Genomic DNA, 23393 nt, shown 5'->3' with positions numbered 1-23393 from the left:
TAATCGCCGAACAAAATATAATTCTGACATCCAGGGTCTCTTCCCCGCTGAATGAAATTCGAACAGCAGGTCTCAGGGTGAAGATAAGAGATTTTCTCCACAGAAAGGATACTGGCAAGGCAAGACGTAGCGAGCACAGTCCTATTTCTCAGGAACAGAACATGCAGTGTGAAAGTTGGACACAATCCTCCCTCTGCAATACAAACAGCAGCAAGACAGCCTACGCTCCCAAGCTCAGCGTTCACTATTGTGTTAGCGCCGGCGGCGGAAGGACTTAGCCCCGCCGCAAAGTTAAAGAGTCCTTCTTTGTTCAGCCTCGGCTGCGGACGCAGGGCGCGGTGTTCTTCCGCGCTCACCACTCAATCTCCGCCCCCTCGCGGCTCTGGAGAGCTGCCATTCGGCCCCGGAGTCTCTCTGCGCTCCCAGAATGCACCGGCAGTCCGCGGGAAACCAAAATGGCGAAGGGTTGTAGCGAAGTGGGCTGTGTTTGAGGCTGGTGTAAGAACGCTCACTCTCCCCCACCCCCAACCTTCGTCCCCAGGACCTCGGTTTGTGCGTGTGTATGTGCGGGGTGCCCGGTGGGGCGGGTGCCCGGTAAGTGCTCGGACTCGCAGGGGAAGCGCCCACGGGGTCGTGATTGGTTGTTTTTTCCTGTATGAAGCGGTTGGCACCACTGAAGTGACCGAATGAGGTGAGAGACCTTGGCCTGGGAACCAGGCTTTTCCGGAGGAGGTGGAGGGGGTGGGGAGGAGGAAGAAAGGAAGCAAGTATAAAAGGGAAAGATGGAGGCTCGACGTGGGGGTGGGGGCTCCAGTGTACGTATGGGGGTGCCTTGCATATGTGTATATGTTGAAAAGAATGGATGGAAAGGAATAGTCAGTTGGGTGTTGGAGAAAATAGGGACTAAAGGAGCGAGCAGGGCGTTGGGGAAGTCGGTTGGAGGAACAAGATGAAACGTTGAGACGGGGAAGCTGTGTTTGGAGGGGCAGGAAGGAACCTGGGGGCGGGAGACGGTTGGAGGGGCAGGATGAACCTGGTGATGAGGGGGTGGGGAATCGAGGGGAGGAGCCGTGAGGAAATGGGGACTGAGGGAGATGGGGGGGACCAGGGTTCAGGGGTTGCCTGGGACCTTAGGGGTCGCAAAGGGAGGTAGCAGCTTGAAACGGGAGGGTGGTGGAATTGTATGGAATTGGAGTATGGGGGTAGAGTAGAAGGGCAGGATGGAGTAGGAGGATAAGGGCAACACTAAGTAGAACGTGAGAGCAAACCCTGAAAGCTTAAGGGGAAGAAGTGGAAGGGAAAGTGTGAGATGGGGGAGAGGTACCTTATATTCGGAGCCCACCAAAAATTTGAGACAGTTTTCTGTTTAATTAAATCTAACTCGTATGCCTGCTTGGATGTATTATTGTACTCATTTTTACAACTGAGGTACTTACGTTTGAAGGGATTTTAACTAATTTGCCAAGATTTCTTAACATGTTTTAGTAGTGCCAGAACTCTTAACTATGTGTTTTGCAGTCTGGCGTCCTTGGTTGCTAGAATTTTTCTTTGGAAGCAGCTAGAGGGAACAGATGGATTTATCGGGGTGATTTGACGAACTGTGAGGGTTCCTGAACAATGGGTAAAGGGATATGGAATGCTATTCTATTCTTTAAAACATTTAACTTTGGTTAAAGATAGAACCCATTTACTAATTCAAATATATAAACCTAGGTAGACCTGTGTATAACGTAAGAAAGCACCATGCGAGGTCAGTATAGAACTAGAAATATGTAAATAGTGCCTGATTTAATTTGACTCCAGATGCTCCGGTAGTAGTAACTTTCTCCTTCAGATTGATTCCAGGTGACCCTTCTGTACACTTTGCCTCTAGGCTGGTTTCAATTTCCATGTTTTCATTCTCCCTTGAGAATTTCTTTTTTGAGCAGTGGATTGCAAAGACGGTGAATTTAAAAGTATTTAATGTGGGTAAAATAAAATGTACTTAAATTATTGAGTGACCTTTTCAGAGGTTTGAAATGCTTTAAATGGAGCCATTTTGACAAACAGCTTTAAGTGCCCAGTAGTTCTGGCAAGGAAAGAGCTGATTTTAAATGTCTTTTCTATTCTTGATATTTGGAATGTTATTCACACTCCAAGCATTTGTAGTGATAGCTTGCAAAGGGAATACAAGGTGAAACTTTTTGTTTTTTTAGGTTCCTAACATAAAAATCTATTTGAATTCATATTTTAAATTTGGTCGCCTTCATTTTTTTTAAGTGCTAAAAATATTCTAAAGTATTTGAATTAAGAGTGCACCTGTTTCCTGATAACTGCATATTCATGTCATTGGTCATTAACGGAAATCTATACCTATCATGAAATGCACACACAATTTTAGAACTAGAAGTATAGAAATCATCTGGTTAAACTTTTTTTCTAGATGAAACAAAATATATTTAATTATGCTTTTAATTATGCCTGTTACCTCAAAGCTCAGTTAGGAAAGGAATTTTATCCTGTGTATTTTGCTGTGGGTCCTAAGTTCTTTGATGTCATGGATTATAAATACACCTTTTCATTAGATCTTTGACTGAAAGGATAATTTGCTTTATTTATATTTCAGCGTAATCTTTACATCAGACTTTAGGAAACTGGCAGTATAGTGATAATCTATTTTAACAGATGGGGAAATGTGCCTCTGAGCAGTTGCCATGGCCAACATCTGTAGCTTGGTGGTTCTGAAAGTAAAATTTAACTGCAGCTTTAGTTAGTCGAAACTTCAGTGAATGATACTCCTTGGTTGATATTTTTATGCATTGTTTCCCCTGTTCTTCCAGATTTGTTTCTTGGAGCAAAATACAGTATAACAATCCTAAATTGGAATATGGTAGTTTCTCTTTGGCTGTTTTTTATGTATTCGAGTAGTGTTGTCCAATAGAACTTTCTGCAATGATGGCAGATATCTATATCTGCTGTATCCAGTATGATAGCCATAGGCCAATGTGGTGTTGAACACTAGAAATGTAACTGGTGAGGCTGATAATTGAATTTATAATTTAATTTATTTCATTAAAACTAAAATTTCAATGGCCATATGTGGCTGCTGTATTGGACAGCACAGTACTGCATCCATTTATTAGGCATTGTCACACCCATCAACCATGGAAACCACAGGAACTAAGGAACTGTCTTTGAACTAAGGAGATTCAGAACTATCTTTGAACTAGGGAGAGTCAGATTCTCTTTGTACATTTTTAAGATGAAGTAATCTTCATTTTTTCCACACATCATGTCTTCTGTCATTTCTCTGTTTTCGTATAACGTTGCAAAAGAATAATGAAGGTATCAATGTCTCTGGTCTTTTTAAGATGTAAGATTTTTTTTCCTTTGTCAAAAACAACAAAAATGGATTTTAGGAAAATTAGTTTACCTTGTTATTTAAAAAAATTTATTTTGTTATTTTTACACATAAAATTTCAAACACATACAAAGTGAACAGAAGTATAATGAACTGTTTTGTATCCATGCTTGTTTCATCTGTACTTCTACTCCCTCCCCACTCCTTTGTTTTTATTATTTTTAAAAGTTTTTTGAGGGAAAATTTATACATCTTGAAGATCTTAACTCTACACTTTTTTTTTTTGGTACGCGGGCCTCTCACTGTTGTGGCCTCTCCCGTTGCGGAGCACAGGCTCCGGACGCACAGGCTCAGCTGCCATGGCTCACCGGCCCAGCCGCTCCGCGGCATGTGGGATCCTCCCGGACTGGGGCACGAACCCGCGTCCCCTGCATCGGCAGGCAGACTCTCAACCACTGCGCCACCAGGGAAGCCCAACTCTACACTTTTAATAATAGTTTAATTGAGATATAATGCATGTATTATATTTATATATACATAACTCACATGTATATACCCTTTTAAGTTATAATTCAGTGATTTTTAGTATATTCAGAATTGCGCAACCATCACCATTGTCTAATTTCAGAGCATTTTTTTACTCCAGAATGAAAGTCTGTATCCATTAGTAGTCACTCTCCATTCCTCCCTACCTGGGCCAACCACTAATCTACTTTTTGTGTTTTTATTTTGTCTGTCTTGGACATTTCGTATGAATGGACTCATACATTTTTTTTTTTTTTTTTGCGGTATGCGGGCCTCTCACTGCTGTGGCCTCTCCCGTTGCGGAGCACAGGCTCCGGACGCGCAGGCCCAGCGGCCACGGCTCACGGGCCCAGCCGCTCCGCGGCACATGGGATCCTCCCAGACCGGGGCACGAACCCGCATCCCCTGCATCGGCAGGCGGACTCTCAACCACTGCGCCACCAGGGAGGCCCGGACTCATACATTTTTATGGCCTTTTGTGTTTGGCTTCTTTCACCTAGCATAATGTTTTCAGAGTACATCCATGTTGTAGCACGTATCAGTACTTCCTTTTTATGGCTAAAATATATTTCATTGTATGTACATACTACATTTTGTTTATTCATTCATCAGTTGATTGACATTGTTTTTTCCCCACTTTTTGGCTATTATGAATAATGCTACTATAAACATAACACGTACACGGTTTGTATGGACACGTGCTTCCATTTCTCTTGGGTATGTAGCTAGGAGTGGAATTGCTGGGTCAGGTGATACCTCTGTGTTTAACGTTTTGAGGAAATGCCAAGCCATTTTCCAAAGACCCTGCACCCTTTTACAGCCTCACCAGCAACTATGAGGGTTCCAGTTTCTCCGCATCCTTGCTTGTACTTGTCTGTCTTTTTGATCATAATCATCCTAGTGGGTGTCCAGTGGTATCTCATCATGGTTTTGATTTGCATTACCCCGATGGGTAATGTTGTTGAGCATGTTTTAAACCCTGTAGTTATTGGCCTGTTGTATACCTTCTTTGAAGAACTATCTATTCAGGTCCTTTGCCTATTTAAAAAAAAATTGGATTATTTCTCTTTTTACTGAGAGTTGTAAGCATTCTTCATATATTTTGGATACACGTCCCTTATCAGATGTATGATGTGCAAGTATCTTCTCCTGTGAGTTGTCTTTTCACTTGATGGTGTCCTTTTTTTTTTTTTTGCGGTACCCGGGCCTCTCACTGTTGTGGCCCCTCCTGTTGCGGAACACAGGCTCCGGACGTGCAGGCCCAGCGGCCATGGCTCACGGGCCCAGCCAATCTGCGGCACGTGGGATCCTCCCGGACGGGGGCACGAACCCGCGTCCCCTGCATCGGCAGGCGGACTCTCAACCACTGCGCCACCAGGGAAGCCCTGATGGTGTCCTTTGAAGCACAGAAGTTTTTAATTTTGATGAAGTTTAATTTATCCCTTTTTCTTTTTTTGCTTGTGCTTTTGATGTCATATCTAAGAAACCATTGCCTAATTCCAGTACTTTTTTTTTTTTTTTTTTTGTGGTACGCGGGCCTCTCACTGTTGTGGCCTCTCCCGTTGTGGAGCACAGGCTCCGGACGCACAGGCTCAGCGGCTGTGGCTCACGGGCCCAGCTGCTCTGCCGCATGTGGGATCCTCCCGGACCGGGGCACGAACCAGTGTCCCCTTCATCGGCAGGTGGACTCTCAACCACTGGGCCACCAGGGAAGCCCTCCAGTACGGTTTTGACAAATGGATATAACTGTGTTTCTCATAAGCCTATTATGGTGTAGAATACTTCTCTCTAGGAAGCTCACATGTAGCCTTTCTCAGTCTTCCCTCTCCCTAATTACTGTTCACTTTAATTTTGAATAGAACTTTATATAAAGGAATCATTCAGTATGCATATCTGTTAAAATTTTTGTTTCATGAAACTAGAACTGCAGTCTTAGCTGGAAAAATCCCATTATGCAAAGGATATTGTAGTAGTGGCTTAAGAATCTTACATTATGTGGTGACAATCCTAACCAGTACTTTGTGTAACTTGAAGGTTTTTTTTAATGGCTTATGAAGACAGTTCTCTTATTTTGAATGGATAAAACTGAGTAGGGACGTAATGAGTATTTACTTCCAAGTGTTGCCTAAGATGAGGATTTAAAAATTAAGGGCACAGGACAATGTGAGGGATCCTTGTGATGATGGAAATATTGGTATCAAATATTTTTGATTGTGATATTATTCTGTAGTATAAAATGCTACATCAAAGATGCTTCCACTTGGTAAGAGTTACATGGAATTTATTATTTCTTACAACTGCATATATATCTACAATTATCTCAAACCAAAATGTTTGATTAAAAAATAAAAATTGGGGGGACAAAAGTGGACCAAAGCAGGCATAGCAAGAACAGGTCAGATTGGTTTGGTTTTGGCCAGTCAGGTTCTAAAAACAAACTAAAGATGCGCGTTTGTTTTTCTCTACCCCTACTAGTGAAGTTTACATTGCAGAAAAAGCTCCCACAATTTTTTTAAGTTGTAGTGGGGGCTGGAGTGGAAAGACACAGGTGTCTACTGGAAAGTACTGAATGTATACTCAGAAGATTGGGGTCTTTGTTTAATCTGCTAGGTCCGCAGCAGTTTTAGTTTCTTTACCTGTAAAACGTTACCCACATGTGTTATTCACAGGATTGTTGGGAGGGTCAAGAAGGAAAATAAAGGAGAAAGCACTTTATAAACTCTAGGAGCAGTGTAATTGGTTAGTATTATTTTCCAGAATCTTTTCCCAGAAGAGTTGTTGTATCGAACAAGAGAATCAGGTATACCTGTAATGAAACCTATGCACTAAAAACATCCTCTACAACTTTACTCTCCAGATGAAGAGTATGTCTAATACTGAATGAATAAATTATTTTGCCCTGTTCATAATTATGACTAGAGACATGTTAACTAAACTGCAATGTACACTGTTGAGTATAATATATTTAGAAGTGTTACTGAATAAGATGTTGAATTTTTTAAAACCATACTTTGTTAGAATTTGAAAATACTGGCCCTTGGTGTTTTGGGATGACCAGTGCTGATAGATCTAATTGATGTAAGATAAGCACCCATAGAGCTATCAATAAAAAACCGAAAAACCAAACCAAAACAAACAAGACCAATTTCTTAGAACTCATACCCTAGAGATTCTGATTTGAGAGATTTGGTGCAGGCTTTTATATATGTTTGTGTTTAAAATTTTTTCCCACTTGATTTTGTTTTGCAGCCACGGTTAAGAAGTACTACATTTTGTTCTAGGGTCAAGTTTAGAAACTTACCACTTATTAAAACATTACTAAGAGCTATACAAAGGAAAGACTAATAATAGGCATGTTTTTCATACTTGAAATGAAAAAGAAAAATATTTTAGTAGTGTTTCCATCACACTCATTTAAAATCTTTTAAATAAGTGGTTAATAAAGTAGTTAATGGAACTTTGTAGTCTGGGAACCTTGTGAACCTGTTAAATGTTTTATAAAATTGCATTTAGGTGTTGTGAGATAGAGAATTCTCCTTTCAGGGAAGCATTTAAACAGAGACTAGATGATCATCTTATTTAGGGATATTATAAGGAGGGATTTTTTTTTTCATTAGCTAGGAAGTAAATGACCTTCTAGGAACTTTCTAAACCTAAAATAAGTTTCTAGATTATAATGAAAACAATGAGCACTCTTTTTCCTTTAGGTTGATGAGAATTGTTGAGGGGGATAGAATCCTTCTCCAAGTCAAGTTTCTCCTGAATGTCCTCTTTTCTATTTTTTCAGTCTTTTCCACTTTATGTCTAAATTCATCTCTTAGATTTTTCTTTTTCAAAAACAGGCTGCAGAATATGATGTTTGTCAGTTTTTTTGTTTCAAGAGTTTTATTGCTGTTCATTAGAGAGGAACAAACAAAAAGTGGTTATTTGCAAAGATTAAAAATTTAGAATATCCTTACAGAATTCACTAGTGCAGTGATTCTTAAATTTTTTGGTCTTAGGACCCCTTTACAGTCTTAATTCTTGAGGACCCCAAGAACTTTTACATGGGTTATCTATTAATATTTACTGATTATAAATTAAAACTAAGAAAATTAAAAAATGAGAATGCATATGTGTACACCCCATTAATCTTAAGAGTGAAATCATCACATATCATTTAGTCCCTGGAAAATTCTACTCTACAGTTCTGGGGGAATGAGTGAAAAAGGCACATAATGTCTTAATATTATTTTGAAACTAGCTAGGACTTTGTAGAGCTCATAGATCCCCAGGTACCATACCTTGAGACCCGCTTCTTCAGTCTACTCTTTCTTTAGGGAGTTAGGGTGGTTCTATGCATTGCAGGCTGTTTAGCATTCCTGGCTTCTCTCCTTAAGCAGATTCTTGTCTCTTTTTGGAAAAAATTTGAGGCTCTCAAACATGAACTGCTTCAGGACAGGAATAAAGACGCAGATGTAGAGAATGGACTTGAGGACACGGGGAGGGGGAAGGGTAAGCTGGGACAAAGTGAGAGAGTAGCATTGACATATATACACTACCAAGTGTAAAATAGATAGCTAGTGGAAGCAGCTGCATAGCACGGGGAGATCAGCTCCATACTTTGTGACCACCTAGAGGGGTGAGATAGTGAGGGTGGGAGGGAGACGCAAGAGGGAGGGGATATGGTGATGTATGTATACCTACAGCTGATGCACTTTGTTATGCAGCAGAAACTAACACAACATTGTAAAGCAATTATACTCCAATAAAGATGTTAAAAAAAACAACAAAAAAACCCATCATGAACTGCTTCAACTTCCTATCTTCACATCTACCAACTTAACTATAAATGTACCCAAACTGACATCAAAAGAAATGTACCTTCTTTGATTCAAGACTAGTCTTTCCCTTAAAGATTCAATTTCTCTGACTTGTGTTTTCAGTTATCTTTTGATATCCTCCTTTCATATTAGAAACGTGGTCAAGACTTTTCATACTTAAAAACAGAAATAGCCATTCACCTTAACCTTGTATCCTTATCCAGATGTTTGTAGCCCTCTCTCCTTTATGTAGCCAAGCTCTGAAAAAATAGTTTCAACTTCAGCTCTCGTTTAAACTTTTATTAATAAAGATATATATATGATACACTCATTGTAGAAAATTTAAATATTAAAAAACTTTAAAAAGTAATCTATATCACTCAGCTACCAAAAATGCCTTTTTTAGTCTCATTGCCTTCTTTTTAAGCATATTTTTCACTTATGCTGAACACTTAAAAATTTCCTTTAGTGGGGTAATGCATGTAGTTGACTAAAAATATCAGAGTATAGAAACAGAAGGATTTAAATGAACAGCTACAGTCTTCAGGCCTCCTGAGTCCTGCTTTGAGAGGGAATTATTTTATTTTTAAGTGTTATATTCCTTTGTTCTGCTCATTGTCTCCATAATCCTAAGTGATACTTTTTTTTTTTTTTTTTTTCTGTACGCGGGCCTCTCACTGCTGTGGCCTCTCCCGTTGCGGAGCACAGGCTCCGGACACACAGGCTCCGCGGCCATGGCTCGAGGGCCCAGCCGCTCCGCGGCACGTGGGATCTTCCGGGATCGGGGCGCGAACCCGTGTCCCCTGCATCGGCAGGCGGACTCTCAACCACTGCGCCACCAGGGAAGCCCCTAAGTGATACTTTTATACTACTATTTGATTTACTCACTTTAGACATTTTGCTGTATAAAGACATAAAGATTATGCTGTGATAAAGATTCAGTTCACTTATGCCCTACATTTCTTTTCTTTTCCCCCTTCCAATTTTTGGGTTTTCTCCTGGTTAGTTCCTTAACTTTAAACTTAAACCTTTTTTCATATCCCATCAGTTTGGGACTTTATTCCTCCACCTCGTAAGGCAAGTATTATTAAACTCCCTTCCTTTGCCTTGGTTTCTCTTCCTCCTTACACTGCTCAATTTTTGTCATTTTCACATTGCTTTTCTGTTTTAAATTTCGATAACATTTAATATTCTCTTCTTAGCCATAATTATCTGTCTTGTTTATAGTTGATTCTAAAGGTTGAAGATCAATAAGCAGCTTTTATATGATCTTGACCAAGTAAATATTATCGTCTGCTGTGCTGGATAGAACCATGATTACAGTTCCTTTCTTGTAACACTTTTTTCCCTTAAAATTTCTAACACTTTTTCATGTTTTCTCTGCCTTTGTCTTATCTGTAAATTTTTCTGGTGTCTTAAACTGTCTAGTTTGTTTATCCTCCTTTTCCTCAAACACCACTCTTTGGAACCTTTTTTTTTTTTTTTCTTTCTTTTTCTTTTTCTGGTCCAGACTGGTTGTGCTCTAGATTTTTTTCATGGCTGCCATTGTGGGGATTCTCTCTGTTGCTCTCTTGGGTTGGGTGCACTGCTTCCTGCATCCCATGTTTTTTCTTTCTTGGGGGATATTTCCTCACTTTACTAGAGCCAAATCCTCAAATCTTGGTTTAAGATCTTAACATTTATTTTATATGCCTTCGTTTTTTTCAAATTTAGTTTGGTTGATTGGGATTCTAGTTTGAACTTTATTTTTCTTCACAATTTTGAGGCAGTCCATTATCTTCTAGAATCTTAACTCTAATTCTGATTCTCATTCTTTTGTAGGTAACTTGATTTTTCTCTTCGGAAGCTATTGAGTCTTCTGTTTTCAGTGTTATGCAATCTCATGCAAATTTAGGGTTTTTGAAAATCAGTACTTTGAAAGTCCTATCATTTTGAAGATTTTTGTCTCCTTTCAACCTTGGGAAATTTTCTCTTATTATTATTAAAAAAATAATATTCCCTCACACCTGTTAGATTGGCTGTTACCAAAAAGACAAGAAATAACAAGTGTTAGTGAGGATGTAGAGAAAAGGAGTCCTTGGGCACTGTTGGTAGGAATGTAAATTGGTGCAGCCACTATGAAAAACGGTATGGTGGTTCCTCAAAAAATTAAAAATAGGACTACCATATGATCCAGCAGTTCCATTTCTGGGTATTTATTTCAAGAAAACGGAAACACTAACTTGAAAAGATACCCAGTTGACCTAGAATGACACAGGTTTGAAGTGTGCGGATTCACCTTTACGTGGATTTTTTTCCACAAATATAGTACCTGTATTTTCATTTTACAGGTCTTTAAATTAACTAAGTGTGGGGGGAAAGTTTGTGTTTGATTAGAGATCACAATATGTGGAATCAGAAGAACTAGGATTTGATTATGATTCTATCCAAGACTATTTTAGTTTCCTGACCTTGGGTGAGTCATTTATCAGTCCCTTTGTTTTTGAGGCAGAGATAGCAGCACTCAGATTTTGACTGTGCATTGGGGTAGGGGTGGGGGGTTGGTTGGTGCCCCTAACCTCCTACTTGTTCAAGGGTCAACTGTATATACCTCCCATGTTCATTGCAGCATTATTTATAATAGCAAAGACCTGGAAGCAACCTCAGTGTCTATCGGTGGATAAATGGATAAAGAAAATGAGGTAGGGATGTGTATGTGTGTGTGTCATGGAATATTATTCAGCCATAAAAAAGAATGAGATCTTGCAGTTTGTGACAACATGGTGACTGGACCTTAAGGGCATTATGCTAAGTAAAATAAGTCAGACAGAGACAGACAAATATTGTATGATCTCACTTATATGTGGAATCTAAAACAAGGACAACAACCAAAACACCCAAGCTCAGATACAGAGAACAGATTGGTGGTTGCCAGAGTTGTGGGCTGTGGGCGTGGGTTGGACAAAATGGGTGAAGGGGGTCAACAGGTACAAATTTCCAGTTATAAAATAAAGTTACGGGGATGTACAGCATAGTGACTGTAGTTAGTAATACTCTGTTGCATATTTGAAAGTTGGGTAGATCTTAAAGAGTCTCATACAGGAGAAAAAATTGTAACTGGTAACTGGTGTTAACTAGACTTATTGCTAACTGATGTTAACTATTAACTAGACTTTTGTTGTCATTTCACAATATATATAAAATATCAAATCATATTGTTTACAGGAAACTAATATAGTGTATGTCAATTGTACCTCAATGTAAAATAAATATTAACTAGTAAAAATAAATAAAAAGGTGCTGTGGAAATATATTTCTAGATATGGGAAGATGTTTCAAATATACTGTGAAATTGTAAAAAAAAAAAAAAGGGCATGTTATGAGCAGTATGCAAAGTAGACCTAATTTTTAGAGATGAAAATATACATGTGGATCAAAAAATTTTTTTTGGTTCTGTGCATTATCTCTTTATTGAAGGCCTCTTTTTTTTTTTTGTGGTACGCGGGCCTCTCACTGTTGTGGCCTCTCCCATTGCGGAGCACAGGCTCTGGATGCGCAGGCTCAGCAGCCATGGCTCACAGGCCTAGCTGCTCTGCGGCATGTGGGATCTTCCCGGACCAGGGCACGAACCCGTGTCCCCTGCATCGGCAGGCGGACTCTCAACCACTGCGCCACCAGGGAAGCCCTCTTTTATTTTCTCCATTTCCTTGATCATTTACCCTCCCCCCCCCCCCGCCCCCCAATAATCTGGGGATATTTTCATTGACTTATTTTTCCAGTTCAATTAAAGATTTTTTTAAATCATATTTTTAATTTCAGGAACTCATTCTTGGATTCTGATTGTTCCCTTTTTACATCATCATGTTTTCAATGTTTGGATGCAACATATCCTTAATTTTTTTCTATGTATATTAATTAGACTTTATTTGTTTATTTTGGCTGCAGCTTATAGTATCTTAGTTCCCTGACCAGGGATGGAACCCAGGGCCCTGGCAGTGAAAGTGCTGAGTCCTAACTACTGGACTGCCAGGGAATTCCCATAGACTTTATTTTTTAAGTTCTCTGTTCCTGGATTGTTTCCTTTGTAATCTGTTTTCTTGGGCTTTGTCTTTTATATTGTAGTTTTTCAATATTATTAAATCAGGAGGCAATACATGCTTGGGTACCTGGCACGGTAGGGTTTAATTCATGATGAAATGTGGGTAGCTAGCTCCCTTCTGCTTCCCATGTTCCAGAATGTGAAAGGCATTGGGGCACCAGCACTCATTCACCCTTCTTAGTTCTTTTCAGGCACTCTCCTTGTGAGTTGAACCCTCACTTTTTTTTTTCTTTTCCTTCCTTTGCTCCCAAAGCCAGCAGCTGGTCATACCAATGATGGTTAGATGTAGAGGAGGCAGCCAATTCTTGAGATGCTGCTCAAGAATGGTGACATCTCAGGAACATGGGGAGGTATATTTAAAAATAGTCCCTTCCTCCCCTCAGTGAAAGGGGGAAGGGGAGTAGAAATGAAAGAGAACTAACTAATGCTGTAGTGCAGCAGTCTTGAACCTTTTTGGCACCAGGGACCGGTTTCGTGGAAGACAATTTTTCATGGACCAGGGTGGGTGGGTGGGTGGGGGGATGGTTTGGGGATGATTCAAGCACATTATATTTAACGTGCACTGTATTTCTATTATTATTACATTGTAGTATATAATGAAATAATTATACAACTCACCATAATGCAGAGTGGGAGCCCTGAGCTTGTTTTCCTGCAACTAGATGGTCCCTTGTGGGGTGATGGGAGACAGTGATACCCGAAGTGTGTTGCTTCTGTCAATTCTACTCTGTAATCTTGTTTTGGTTGCTGTCACTGCAGAAAACCCCGCTTCACAAAGATAGGATATTGGAAATGGAAGCAGGCTTTTCAGTGTTTTTGTGGCAGTCTCAGGATATTCTGCCTTGAACATATGGAGATTTGAAGTTGTCTCAAACATACTTTTAAGGCCACTGTCATTTGCGATCTCAAGCAGTCGATCCTCTTAGCACGGACAAAGTTGATTCACCCGGCTTATTCACAAATGGGTCGCGGATCCATTCCTTCCCAGTTTGGGGGTCTTTTGTGGTTGGGAAGTAATGCTCAGACTCTTGAAAGCTGAGATAGGTGATCGTGCACCAGCTGGGAGAAAGAAGGCTCTGGTTCAGTCTCTTTCAAAATCTCTGCTAATGCTTGAAACGTCAAAAATCCCAGTGTTCACTTGTTGCCCCCATAATTCCAGTTTGGCTTTGAATGCAGCCACTTTATTTGCCAACCTGAACACAGTTGTCTTTTTCCCTTGAAATGACAGATTGAGTTCGTTGAGCAGGTTGAATATGTCACACAAGTAAGCAATTTTGTGGCCCATTGTGTGTCACTGAAATGTGCTGCCAGTGGTGACTGTTTTTCTAAAAGAAATCTCTGGAGCGGCTGTCGTAACTCAGAAACTCTGGCCAGTGATCTATGTTTAGAAAGCCATCTCACTTCTGTGTATAAGAGAAGATGTGTGTGCTCTGCGTCCATCTCCTCACAGAGCTGCATGAACAGACATGAATTAAGGGCATGTGCTTTAATGTGGTTGATAATTTTAATCAGATCCTGTAAAACATTAAATTCAGGTGACATTTTTCGGCTAGCCAGCACTTCTCTGGATGACACAGTGTGTAGACTCACATTCAGAAGTGACCTCTTCGCCCCAAGTAGTGAAACCAGAAAGCCGTCCAGTCATGGCAGCTGCTCTGTCCGTGCATATACCGACACAAAATGACCAATTCAGTTTTCCTGATATGTAATCGTTCAAAGACTTGAATAGTTCTGCAACTGTGGTGTTGGTTGGCAACAAAAGTGTACTTAACGTATCCTCATGCACATCCTCCTGAAAAATATATCAAACAAAACCACGCTTTATTGCCTTGTTGTCAACATCGGTAGACTCATCAACCTGGATTGTGTACCATGGTGACTGGTTAATCCTCTAACAATTGTGCCTCAGTGTTCTCTGCTGTTTTGTCAATTCATCTAGTTATGGTGCTAGCTGAAAGAGGAGCACGTGCCACCTTTTGAACTGCAGCCTCTCCTAAAAGTTCACAACAAATGTCCTTAGCAGCAGGCAGGATCAACTCTTCACCATTAGCTTTAGCAATGCGGTTAGCCACTAAGAATGATGTTCACAGTGCAGACACATTTGATGAAGTGGTGGCCTTCAATAATTGCTTCTGTTCTTCGTGTTCATGTTTTTTTCTTTTGAAAAACTCCAGAGGCTTGTCTTTTAATGCAGGGTGCTTGGTCTGCATGTGGCAAAGCAGTTTTGAAGGTTTCATGGCTTCGTTGGATAGCTGGTTGCTACATATTATACAAAGCGGGCTTGGAGAATGTGAATCACCTGTTACAATGAACCCATAATTTTAGTAGCATTCTTGGTATTTTCTTTTAAATGCAGCTTTCTTTCTGTTGGCAGTCTTAGAGTCTTTTGCTGTCTCATCATCGGGTCTTCCCCCTTTTCAAAGAAACTCTCCAGCAACGTTAGTTTTTTACTCATTTGGGCTAGGGTTAGCCTGTGGGCTTACCAAAACTGTGACTGAGACAAGTGCGCAGTGCAGGAAAGAGGCGCGGACGGAAGTGGTAAATAAAACAATGGGCGGGCCATGTGCGGACTAAAATAAGTGTCGGATTCTGACTTAAAGCCTGCCACCAGGTGCAGCTGTACAATTGAAGTACATCAACTCACTATAAAGCCTGCCACCAGATGCAGCTTAATTGTCACTTGCCACTCACTGATAGGGTTTTGATGTCTGCAAGCAATTGATTTATTATGGTCTCTGTGCAGTCAAACCTCTCTGCTAATGACAAAATCTGTATTTGCAGCTGCTCCCCAACACTAGCATCACCACCTCAGCTCCACCTCAGATCATCAGGCATTAGATTCTCATAGGGAGCACGCAACCTAGATCCCTCGCATGTGCATTTCACAGTAGGGTTCGTACTCCTATAGCTGATCTGACTAGGGGCGGAGCTCAGGTGGTAATGTGAGCCATGGGGACTGGCTGTAAATACAGATGAAGCTTCGCTTGCTCACCTGCCTCTCACCTCCTGTTGTGCGGCCTGGTTCCTCACAGGCCACAGACTGGTACCGGTCCGTGGCCCCGGGGGGTTGGGGACCCCTGCTGTAGTGAGTTGCTGTTATTAATGGGATTTTCAGGAACGTTGGGCCAAGGTGGGAAAAAAAAGATTGAGAAATACAGTCAGCCCTCATATCTGTGGGGTTCTGCATTCGTGGATTCAACCAACCTTAGATGGAAAATATACAGGAAAAAGAGTCCAGAAATTTCCCAAAAGCAAAAATTGAATTTGTCTTGCATTGGCAACTCTTTACACAGCATTTACATTGTATTAGGTATTATAAGTAACCAAGAGATGATTTAAAGTATATGGGAAGATAGGTTATATGCAAATACTATACCATTTTATATGAAGGACTAGAGCATCCTTGGATTTTGGTGTCTGAGGGGTCAGGGGAGAAGGGGTGGGGGTGGGGGTCCTGGAACCAATATCGTGTGAACACTGAGTGAGCCTGTAATGTTTATAAGGTCCAAACGTAACAGATAAAGCCCTTTATGGTATGTTGGTTGACAACGTCGTCTCACAGGAATAATGAGAAATAATGAATTGTTGTGATTGGAATATTGGGGAGTGGGAATGAGGACTGTATGAGAGGTTAACTTACGAAAGCATTTTATATTTTGTAGGGATTTAAACTTTATTCTTTTGACCAATGTGATTCTTAAACTTAATTTTGTTGCCAAAATGATTTCTTGCCATATCTGAGTATCTCTATTATTATTTAATAAATGGTTTTCTTTATATTAACTTTAACTCATTTAGCTTTATTCTAAGCAATAACCATCAGTTTAGGAATGAATATATATACGCACTAAAATAATTACACAAAACGAAAAATGTTTTTTCCTGCCAAGATACTCATTACAACTCTGTAAAATGCTGTATATCATCAACTATGAGATGCCAACAATTGCAGGATGTGCTATTATTCGGTGTATCATTAAGAAAGAAAAGGCCCTACTAATTAAGCTGGAACACAGAGCTTATCATGTAGAATTTTTATTTTATGCCCATTGAAAGACAGCTTTTTATTATCTATCATTCTTTTTTTTTAATTTGTTTATTATTTATTTATTTATTTATGGCAGCATTGGTTTTTCGTTGTTGTGTGTGGGCTTTCTCTAGTTGTGGTGAGCGGGGTCTACTCTTCATTGTGGTGCGTGGGCTTCTCATTGTGGAGGCTTCTCGTTGCAGAGCACGGGCTTTAGGTGCACGGGCTTCAGTAGTTGTAGCACGTGGGCTCCGTGGTTGTGGCTTGTGGGCTCTAGAGCACAGGCTCAGTAGTTGTGGTGCACGAGCTGAGTTGCTCTGCGGCATGTGGGATCTTCCCGGACCGGAGCTTGAACCCATGTCCCCTGCATTGGCAGGCAGATTCTTAACCACTGTGCCACCAGGGAAGCCCCTATCATTCTTGTATAAACATAAAAAGGAAAGTAAAAAGGACATTGGGTTAAGGTATTTCTATGACTTTCTGTTAAAAACTTGCTTGTTTTGAATTACTTAAAAAAAAACAGGGGCTTCCCTAGTGGCGCAGTGGTTGAGAGTCCGCCTGCCGATGCAGGGGACACGGGTTCGTGCCCTAGTCCGGGAGGATCCCACATGCCGCGGAGCGGCTGGGCCCGTGAGCCATGGCCGCTGGGCCTGCACGTCTGGGGCCTGTGCTCCGCAATGGGAGAGGCCACAGCAGTGCGAGGCCCGCGTACCACAAAAAAAAAAAAAAAAAAAAAAAAAAAACAGTTAAAAAAATAACATTTTTATTGAGATACTTCATATGTCATTATAATTCATCCTTTTAAAGTATACAATTCAGTGTCTTTTAAAAAAAATTCATAGAGTGTAGAATCATCACCATTATCTAGTTTTAGAACATTTATTACCCCAAAAGAAACCCCATACCAACTATCATTCATTCTGCATTTCCGCTGCCTCCCCCTACCTAGCCCCTGAAAACCACGAATCTACTTTGTGGGTTTATATTTTGCCTATCCTGGACATTTCATATAAGTAAAATCATACATTTTGTGGCCTTTTGTGTTTGGCTTCTTTCACCTAGCATAATGTTTTCAGAGTACATCCATGTTGTAGCATGTATCAGTATTTCCTTTTTATGGCTAAAATATATTTCATTATATGGACATATATTTTGTTTATTCATCAGTTGATGGACATTGGGGCTTTTTTTCCCCACTTTTTAGCTGTTATGAGTAATGCTACTATAAACATACATGTACAGGGTTTGTATGGACACATGCTTCCATTTCTCCTGGATACGTAGCTAGGAGTGGAATTGCTGGGTCAGACGATACCTCTGTGTTTAACGTTTTGAGGAACTGCCAAACCATTTTCCAAAGACCCTGCACCCTTTTACAGCCTCACCAGCAACTAAGGGTTGCAGTTTCTCCATATCCTTGCTTGTACTTGTCTGTCTTTTTTATTATAATCATCCTAGTGGTTGTGCAGTGGTATCTCATTGTGGTTTTGATTGCATTACCCTGATGGCTAATATTGTTGAGCATGTTTTAAACCCTGTAGTTATTGGCCTGTTGTATACCTTCTTTGAAGAGCTGTCTATTCAGGTCCTTTGCCTATTTAAAAAAAAATTGGATTATTTCTCTTTTTACTGAGAGTTGTAAGCATTCTTTGTATATTTTGGATACACGTCCCTTATCAGATGTATGATGTGCAATTATTTTCTCCTGTGAGTTATCTTTTCACTTGATGGTGTCCTTTGAAGCTCAGAAGTTTATAATTTTGATGAAGTTTAATTTATCCCTTTTTCTTTTTTTGCTTGTGCTTTTTGATGTCATATCTGAGAAACTATTGCCTAACACAAGGTCACAAAGATTTACTCCTATGCGTTTTTTCTAAGAATTATATAGTTTTAGCTCTTACATTTAGTCTGTGATCTATTTTGTGTTAATTTTTGTGTATGATGTGAGGTAGGTGTCCAGCTTTATTCTTTTTACATGTGAATACCAGTTCCCTAGAATCATTTGTTACAAAACTCTTCTTTCCCCATGGAATTGTTTCGGCAATATTTTCAAAGATCAATTGACCATAAACATAAGGGTTTGTTTCTGGATTCTTAATTTCATTCCCTCCACTTATGTGTACTTATGCCTGTATCATAACATCTTGATTACTTTTGCTTTCAGTTCTGAAATTGGGGTGTGCTTAAACTAGTTTTGTCATTCTTTTTCAAGGTTATTTAGGTATTCTGTGTTCCTTTATGTGAATTTTAAGATCTGTCTGTCAGTTTCTGCAAAAAAGGCACCTGGATATTGACAGATATTGCATTGAATGTTTACATCAATTTGGGAAATATTGCCATCTTAACAATGTTAACATCTATGAACATGGGATGACTTTCCATTCATGTAGGTCTTATTTATTAATTCCTCTCTCTATTGTGTAGTTTTCATTGTACAAGCCTTCTACTTTTTTGTTAAATTTATTCCTAAGTATTTTGTTCTTTTTGGTACTATTGCAAATGGAATTTTTTTTTAATTTCATTTTCTGATTGTTCATTGCTAGTATATAGAAACACTATTGATTTTTGTATGTTAATCTTGTATTCTGCAGCCTTGCTGAACTGATTTATTAGTTCTGATAGTTTGTGTGTGTGTGTGTGTGTGTGTATTCTGAATCACTACTTGAGTTTTATAGCATAGCTTTCCCTCACAGTGTCAATTTTGGTGCCATCATGAATATTGGTGTTAGTATTTCTTAAACTAATCTATGTAAGAATTAAAATAATTATATAAAGATTGGTGCTGGTCTCTACTGCAGGTTTATAGTGAAGTAGAGCAGGTCTTTTCTTGATTCTCACTCTAGGAGACCAGCTGAACATGTCTGATTTACTATGTGTACCCTGACTTCACCCATAATCATTTGCTTCCTGGAGGGATAAAAGGTGCCTCAGTATTTTCTCTAATATTTTCTCCCCAGTGGCTTCTGATACGCATTCTCTGTGTTTTGATTCTGGTGTTCTTATTGTACGCATATGCACTGGCAGTGAGGAGTACTTTGCTGCTGCTGCTTGGCTAGTTAGTGATTAGGAGTTACCAGCAGTTGTAAGACAGATTTGCATTTCATAGAGTTAAAATGTGAAAATTATATGTCCTTTAGTTAATGACTTCTGTTGGCATAGGGCCCATTGGAGCTCTTTAAGCAAAGGAGTGAGTGGCTAAAACAGGTTTTCCTTACAGCAAATTGAAAGTGCATTAAATAAGTGGTGGGGTTGGTGGCAGAAAGTTCAGTTAGGAGTTGATGGTAATAGTGCAGGTGAGAGCTGATAATGATCTGAAATAAGGCTGTGGTTATAGGCGATATTTGGGAGGTGGTCTTTAAGGGAGAATCAGCAGGATTTGGTGAATATTTGGAGGATTAGGAAAGAGGATTAGGGAGGAATCAAGGATAACAAATTTCTAGATAGAGATGGTCAGATAGTAATGGTATTAGCTGAGATAGGGAATACTGGAGAAAGGGGAGGAATTTGAAGAGAATGTTAGTTTTGTTAAGTTAAAGGTGCTGGAAGAATCCAGGTTGAGGTGTCTAGTGGGCAGTGTCAAATGAGAGTCAGAAGCTTTTGAGATAGGATGGGGCTGGAGATGAAAGATTTAGAAATTGTCAACAGACAAAAATTAGGTGAAGCGTTAGGAGAACATGACTACTTAGGACAAGCAGAACATGTAGCACAAGAGGAGGGAACCCTAGGCAACTCCACCATTTAAAGGGTTGGCAAAGGAGGAAGAATCAGTAACAGGAAATGTCAGATAGATGGGAGAAGAGTTGTGCACTAGGGGTGAGGAGTATTTTAGAAACTAATAGAAGTGAATTTCAAGCAGTATGTCATGATCATCAGTTATTATGTAAAGATTTGGGTACAGTGAGAACTGAAATTAGAACATTGACTGGTATTGGGTTATTTGGAGGTCTTTGATGCAACTGTTAATTAGGACTGTCAGTTTGCTATGGATTAAGTGGAGTGTGCTTTTTAAAGTTTATTGGTGAAAAGAATGAGAAAAATGGAGATGTAGTTTGTAAAGACTTTTGTTGTTTTTGTTTGTTTTTAATTTGATTTTGGTTACGGCAGATTTACACCAAGGAGAGTTGGAGATTTAAAATAAAGGAAAGGCAATAATTGATAAAGTGAGATTCTCAATGTGAGATCTCGCTCTCATACTGGAAAGAAGAGGCTTGTCTTTCTTAGAGGAGCTTATTAGGTACTTGCTTTTGTGGATAGGTTTAGGGGGAAAAGGGTGGGAGAAAGTTGAGGTATTTAATATTAGTAGCTTCTGTTTTCTCTGATTAGACTCTACCTTGTGAGTGAAGGAATTGAGTGCCCCAGCAGACCTTCCACCAAGTTCTTCTTTCTGAAAGTGTGTACATAGGAGAAAAATGGTAAACACATATTTTCAAAAAGCTTAGGTGCTATAACTAGACATATGCTAAGTTATTAATACACACCAAAAAAGAACTCAGCTCTTTGAAGACTATCTGGCACAAATACTGCTTTACTATTCCTAGGTGAGTTTTTTGTGTTTTTTTTAAGAATTATAGTTTCATAATATTAAGATGTTTTAAAACATATAGAAACAAAATAAACCAGTTTTCAATGAGAAGAGAGATCATCATTTCCTCCTCACAGTTTAAAGTTTCTTTATGGAAACTTGAACCCCTCTATTGACAATTGAGGACTTTTTAATAGCAGTTCATGAATTCTCTATTAGACAGAAGAGTAGTTTATGCAGCTCTGGTTAAGAACACTTACCTAGTACTAAAAATACATTTATACTGAATTTCAAAATATTCTCCTCATAACGTAGTTTTGGATCCTAATGACATTACCTTTTTTTTTTAAACAGGGATTTGTGAGTTTTTTAATTTAATTTTTATTTTTATTGAAGTATAGTTGATTTACAATGTTGTATTAGTTTCAGGTATACAGTAAAGTGATTGTTATATATATATATTTTTTCTTTTTCAGATTCTTTTACCTTATGGTTATTACAAAATATTGAGTATAGTTCCATGTGTTATACAGTAGGTCCTTGCTAGTTATCTATTTTAGGTCCTTGCTAGTTATCTATAGACATAGCAGTGTGTATATGTTAATCCCAAACTCCTAATTTAGCCCCCCCCTTTCCCCCTTGGTAACCACAAGTTTGTTTTCTTCTTCATTTATATCATTTTTTTGTTTAAAGATTCCACATACAAGTGATATTATACAATATTTGTTTTTCTCTGTCTTGCTTACTTCACTTAGCGTGATAATCTCTAGGTCCATCCATGTTGCTGCAAATGTCATTATTTCTTTTTTATGGCTGAGTAATATTCCATCACACACACACACACACACACACACACACACACACACACACACCCATATCTTCTTTTTTTAAAAAATTAATTTATTTGTTTTATTTTTGGCTGTGTTGCGTCTTCGTTGCGGTGCGCAGGCTTCTCATTGTGGTGGCTTCTCTTGTTGTGGAGCACGGGCTCTAGGCGTGCGGGCTTCAGTAGTTGTGGCACGTGGGCTCTAGAGTGCAGGCTCAGTAGTTGTAGCACACGGGCTTAGTTGCTCCGTGGCATGTGGGATCTTCCCGGGCCAGGGATCAAACCTGTGTCCCCAGCATTGGCAGGCGGATTCTTAACCACTGCACCACCAGGGAAGCCCCCACATACCTTCTTTATCCATCTGTCATCGGACATTTAGGTTGCTTCCATGTCTTGTCTATTGTAAATAGTGCTGCTGTGAACATTGGGGGTGCATGTATCTTTTACATTACCTTTTAATCATGAACTAACATCAACAGATATCTGTTGGGTGCTCATCTTGAAGAAAGTACTATAATTTAGTGCTATATGCTATGGAGAATTTATTTTCTTATTTGTTCAACAAATATTATTGAGGACCTTATAATGTGGGATATAGTTTTACGTGCTAGAGATATATTGTGGAACAGCATAGACATTTTCACTGCTTTTGTGGAGTATGCAGTATTTTGGAGGAGGGAGTGGGGAGGGAGACACACACAGACACATACACACAGGAAGCAAGTAAACACACAGTATTACCTATGTAGTGTTTTTGCTAAAACTGTTTAACTTTAATCATGAGGAAAGGATAAGGCAAATCCAGAACGTGTAGCATGCTACCAAGATAGCTGAAATGAAAAAATGTTGAGTGTTAAAGATACAAAACAACAAAACAAGGACAGGGATAAAGTTGAGATTAAAGGAGGCAAAAGAGACATGACAAATGCAATGTGTGAACCTTGACTAAGATCCTAGATTTTGAAAAAAGCTTTGAAGAACATTTTTTTGTGTGTGTCAAATGGGAGAATTTGGACTGTACATTAGGTGATGATATTAATGTTAAATTTGCTGCAAATGATAATGGTCTTGTGGCTACATAGGAGAAAGATCATTGTTTTAAGGGGGTACATGCTGATATTTGCTGGTGAAGTGTCATGGTGTCTGCAGCTTTCAAATGGATCCACAGAAAAGCGTATGTGTGTGTGTGTGTGTGTGTTGGAGAGAGAGGGAGAGAAATGTGAAATATTAATTGGTGAATCTAGGTGAAGAGTATACTGATGATTATTATGTT

General features: G+C 39.4%; 1 protein-coding gene across 1 annotated transcript in view; it reads left to right on the top strand.

The window, feature by feature from the left end:
- Positions 1 to 441: 441 nt before the first annotated feature.
- Positions 442 to 23393, top strand: part of MTF2 (metal response element binding transcription factor 2) — an 82861-nt gene continuing 59909 nt past the window's right edge. Inside the window, exon 1 of the mRNA XM_081226577.1 lies at positions 442 to 594. Coding sequence (XP_081082703.1) covers positions 563 to 594 — 32 coding nt within the window. The 5' untranslated portion in view covers positions 442 to 562. The remainder of the gene's footprint in view (positions 595 to 23393) is intronic.

Source organism: Mesoplodon bidens (genome assembly GCF_964165515.1).
Source record: "Mesoplodon bidens genome assembly, chromosome: 2".
In the NCBI taxonomy this organism is placed as follows: domain Eukaryota; kingdom Metazoa; phylum Chordata; class Mammalia; order Artiodactyla; family Ziphiidae; genus Mesoplodon; species Mesoplodon bidens.
The sequence above is the reverse complement of the archived record's forward strand: the minus strand, read 5'-3'. Positions and strand labels throughout refer to the sequence as shown.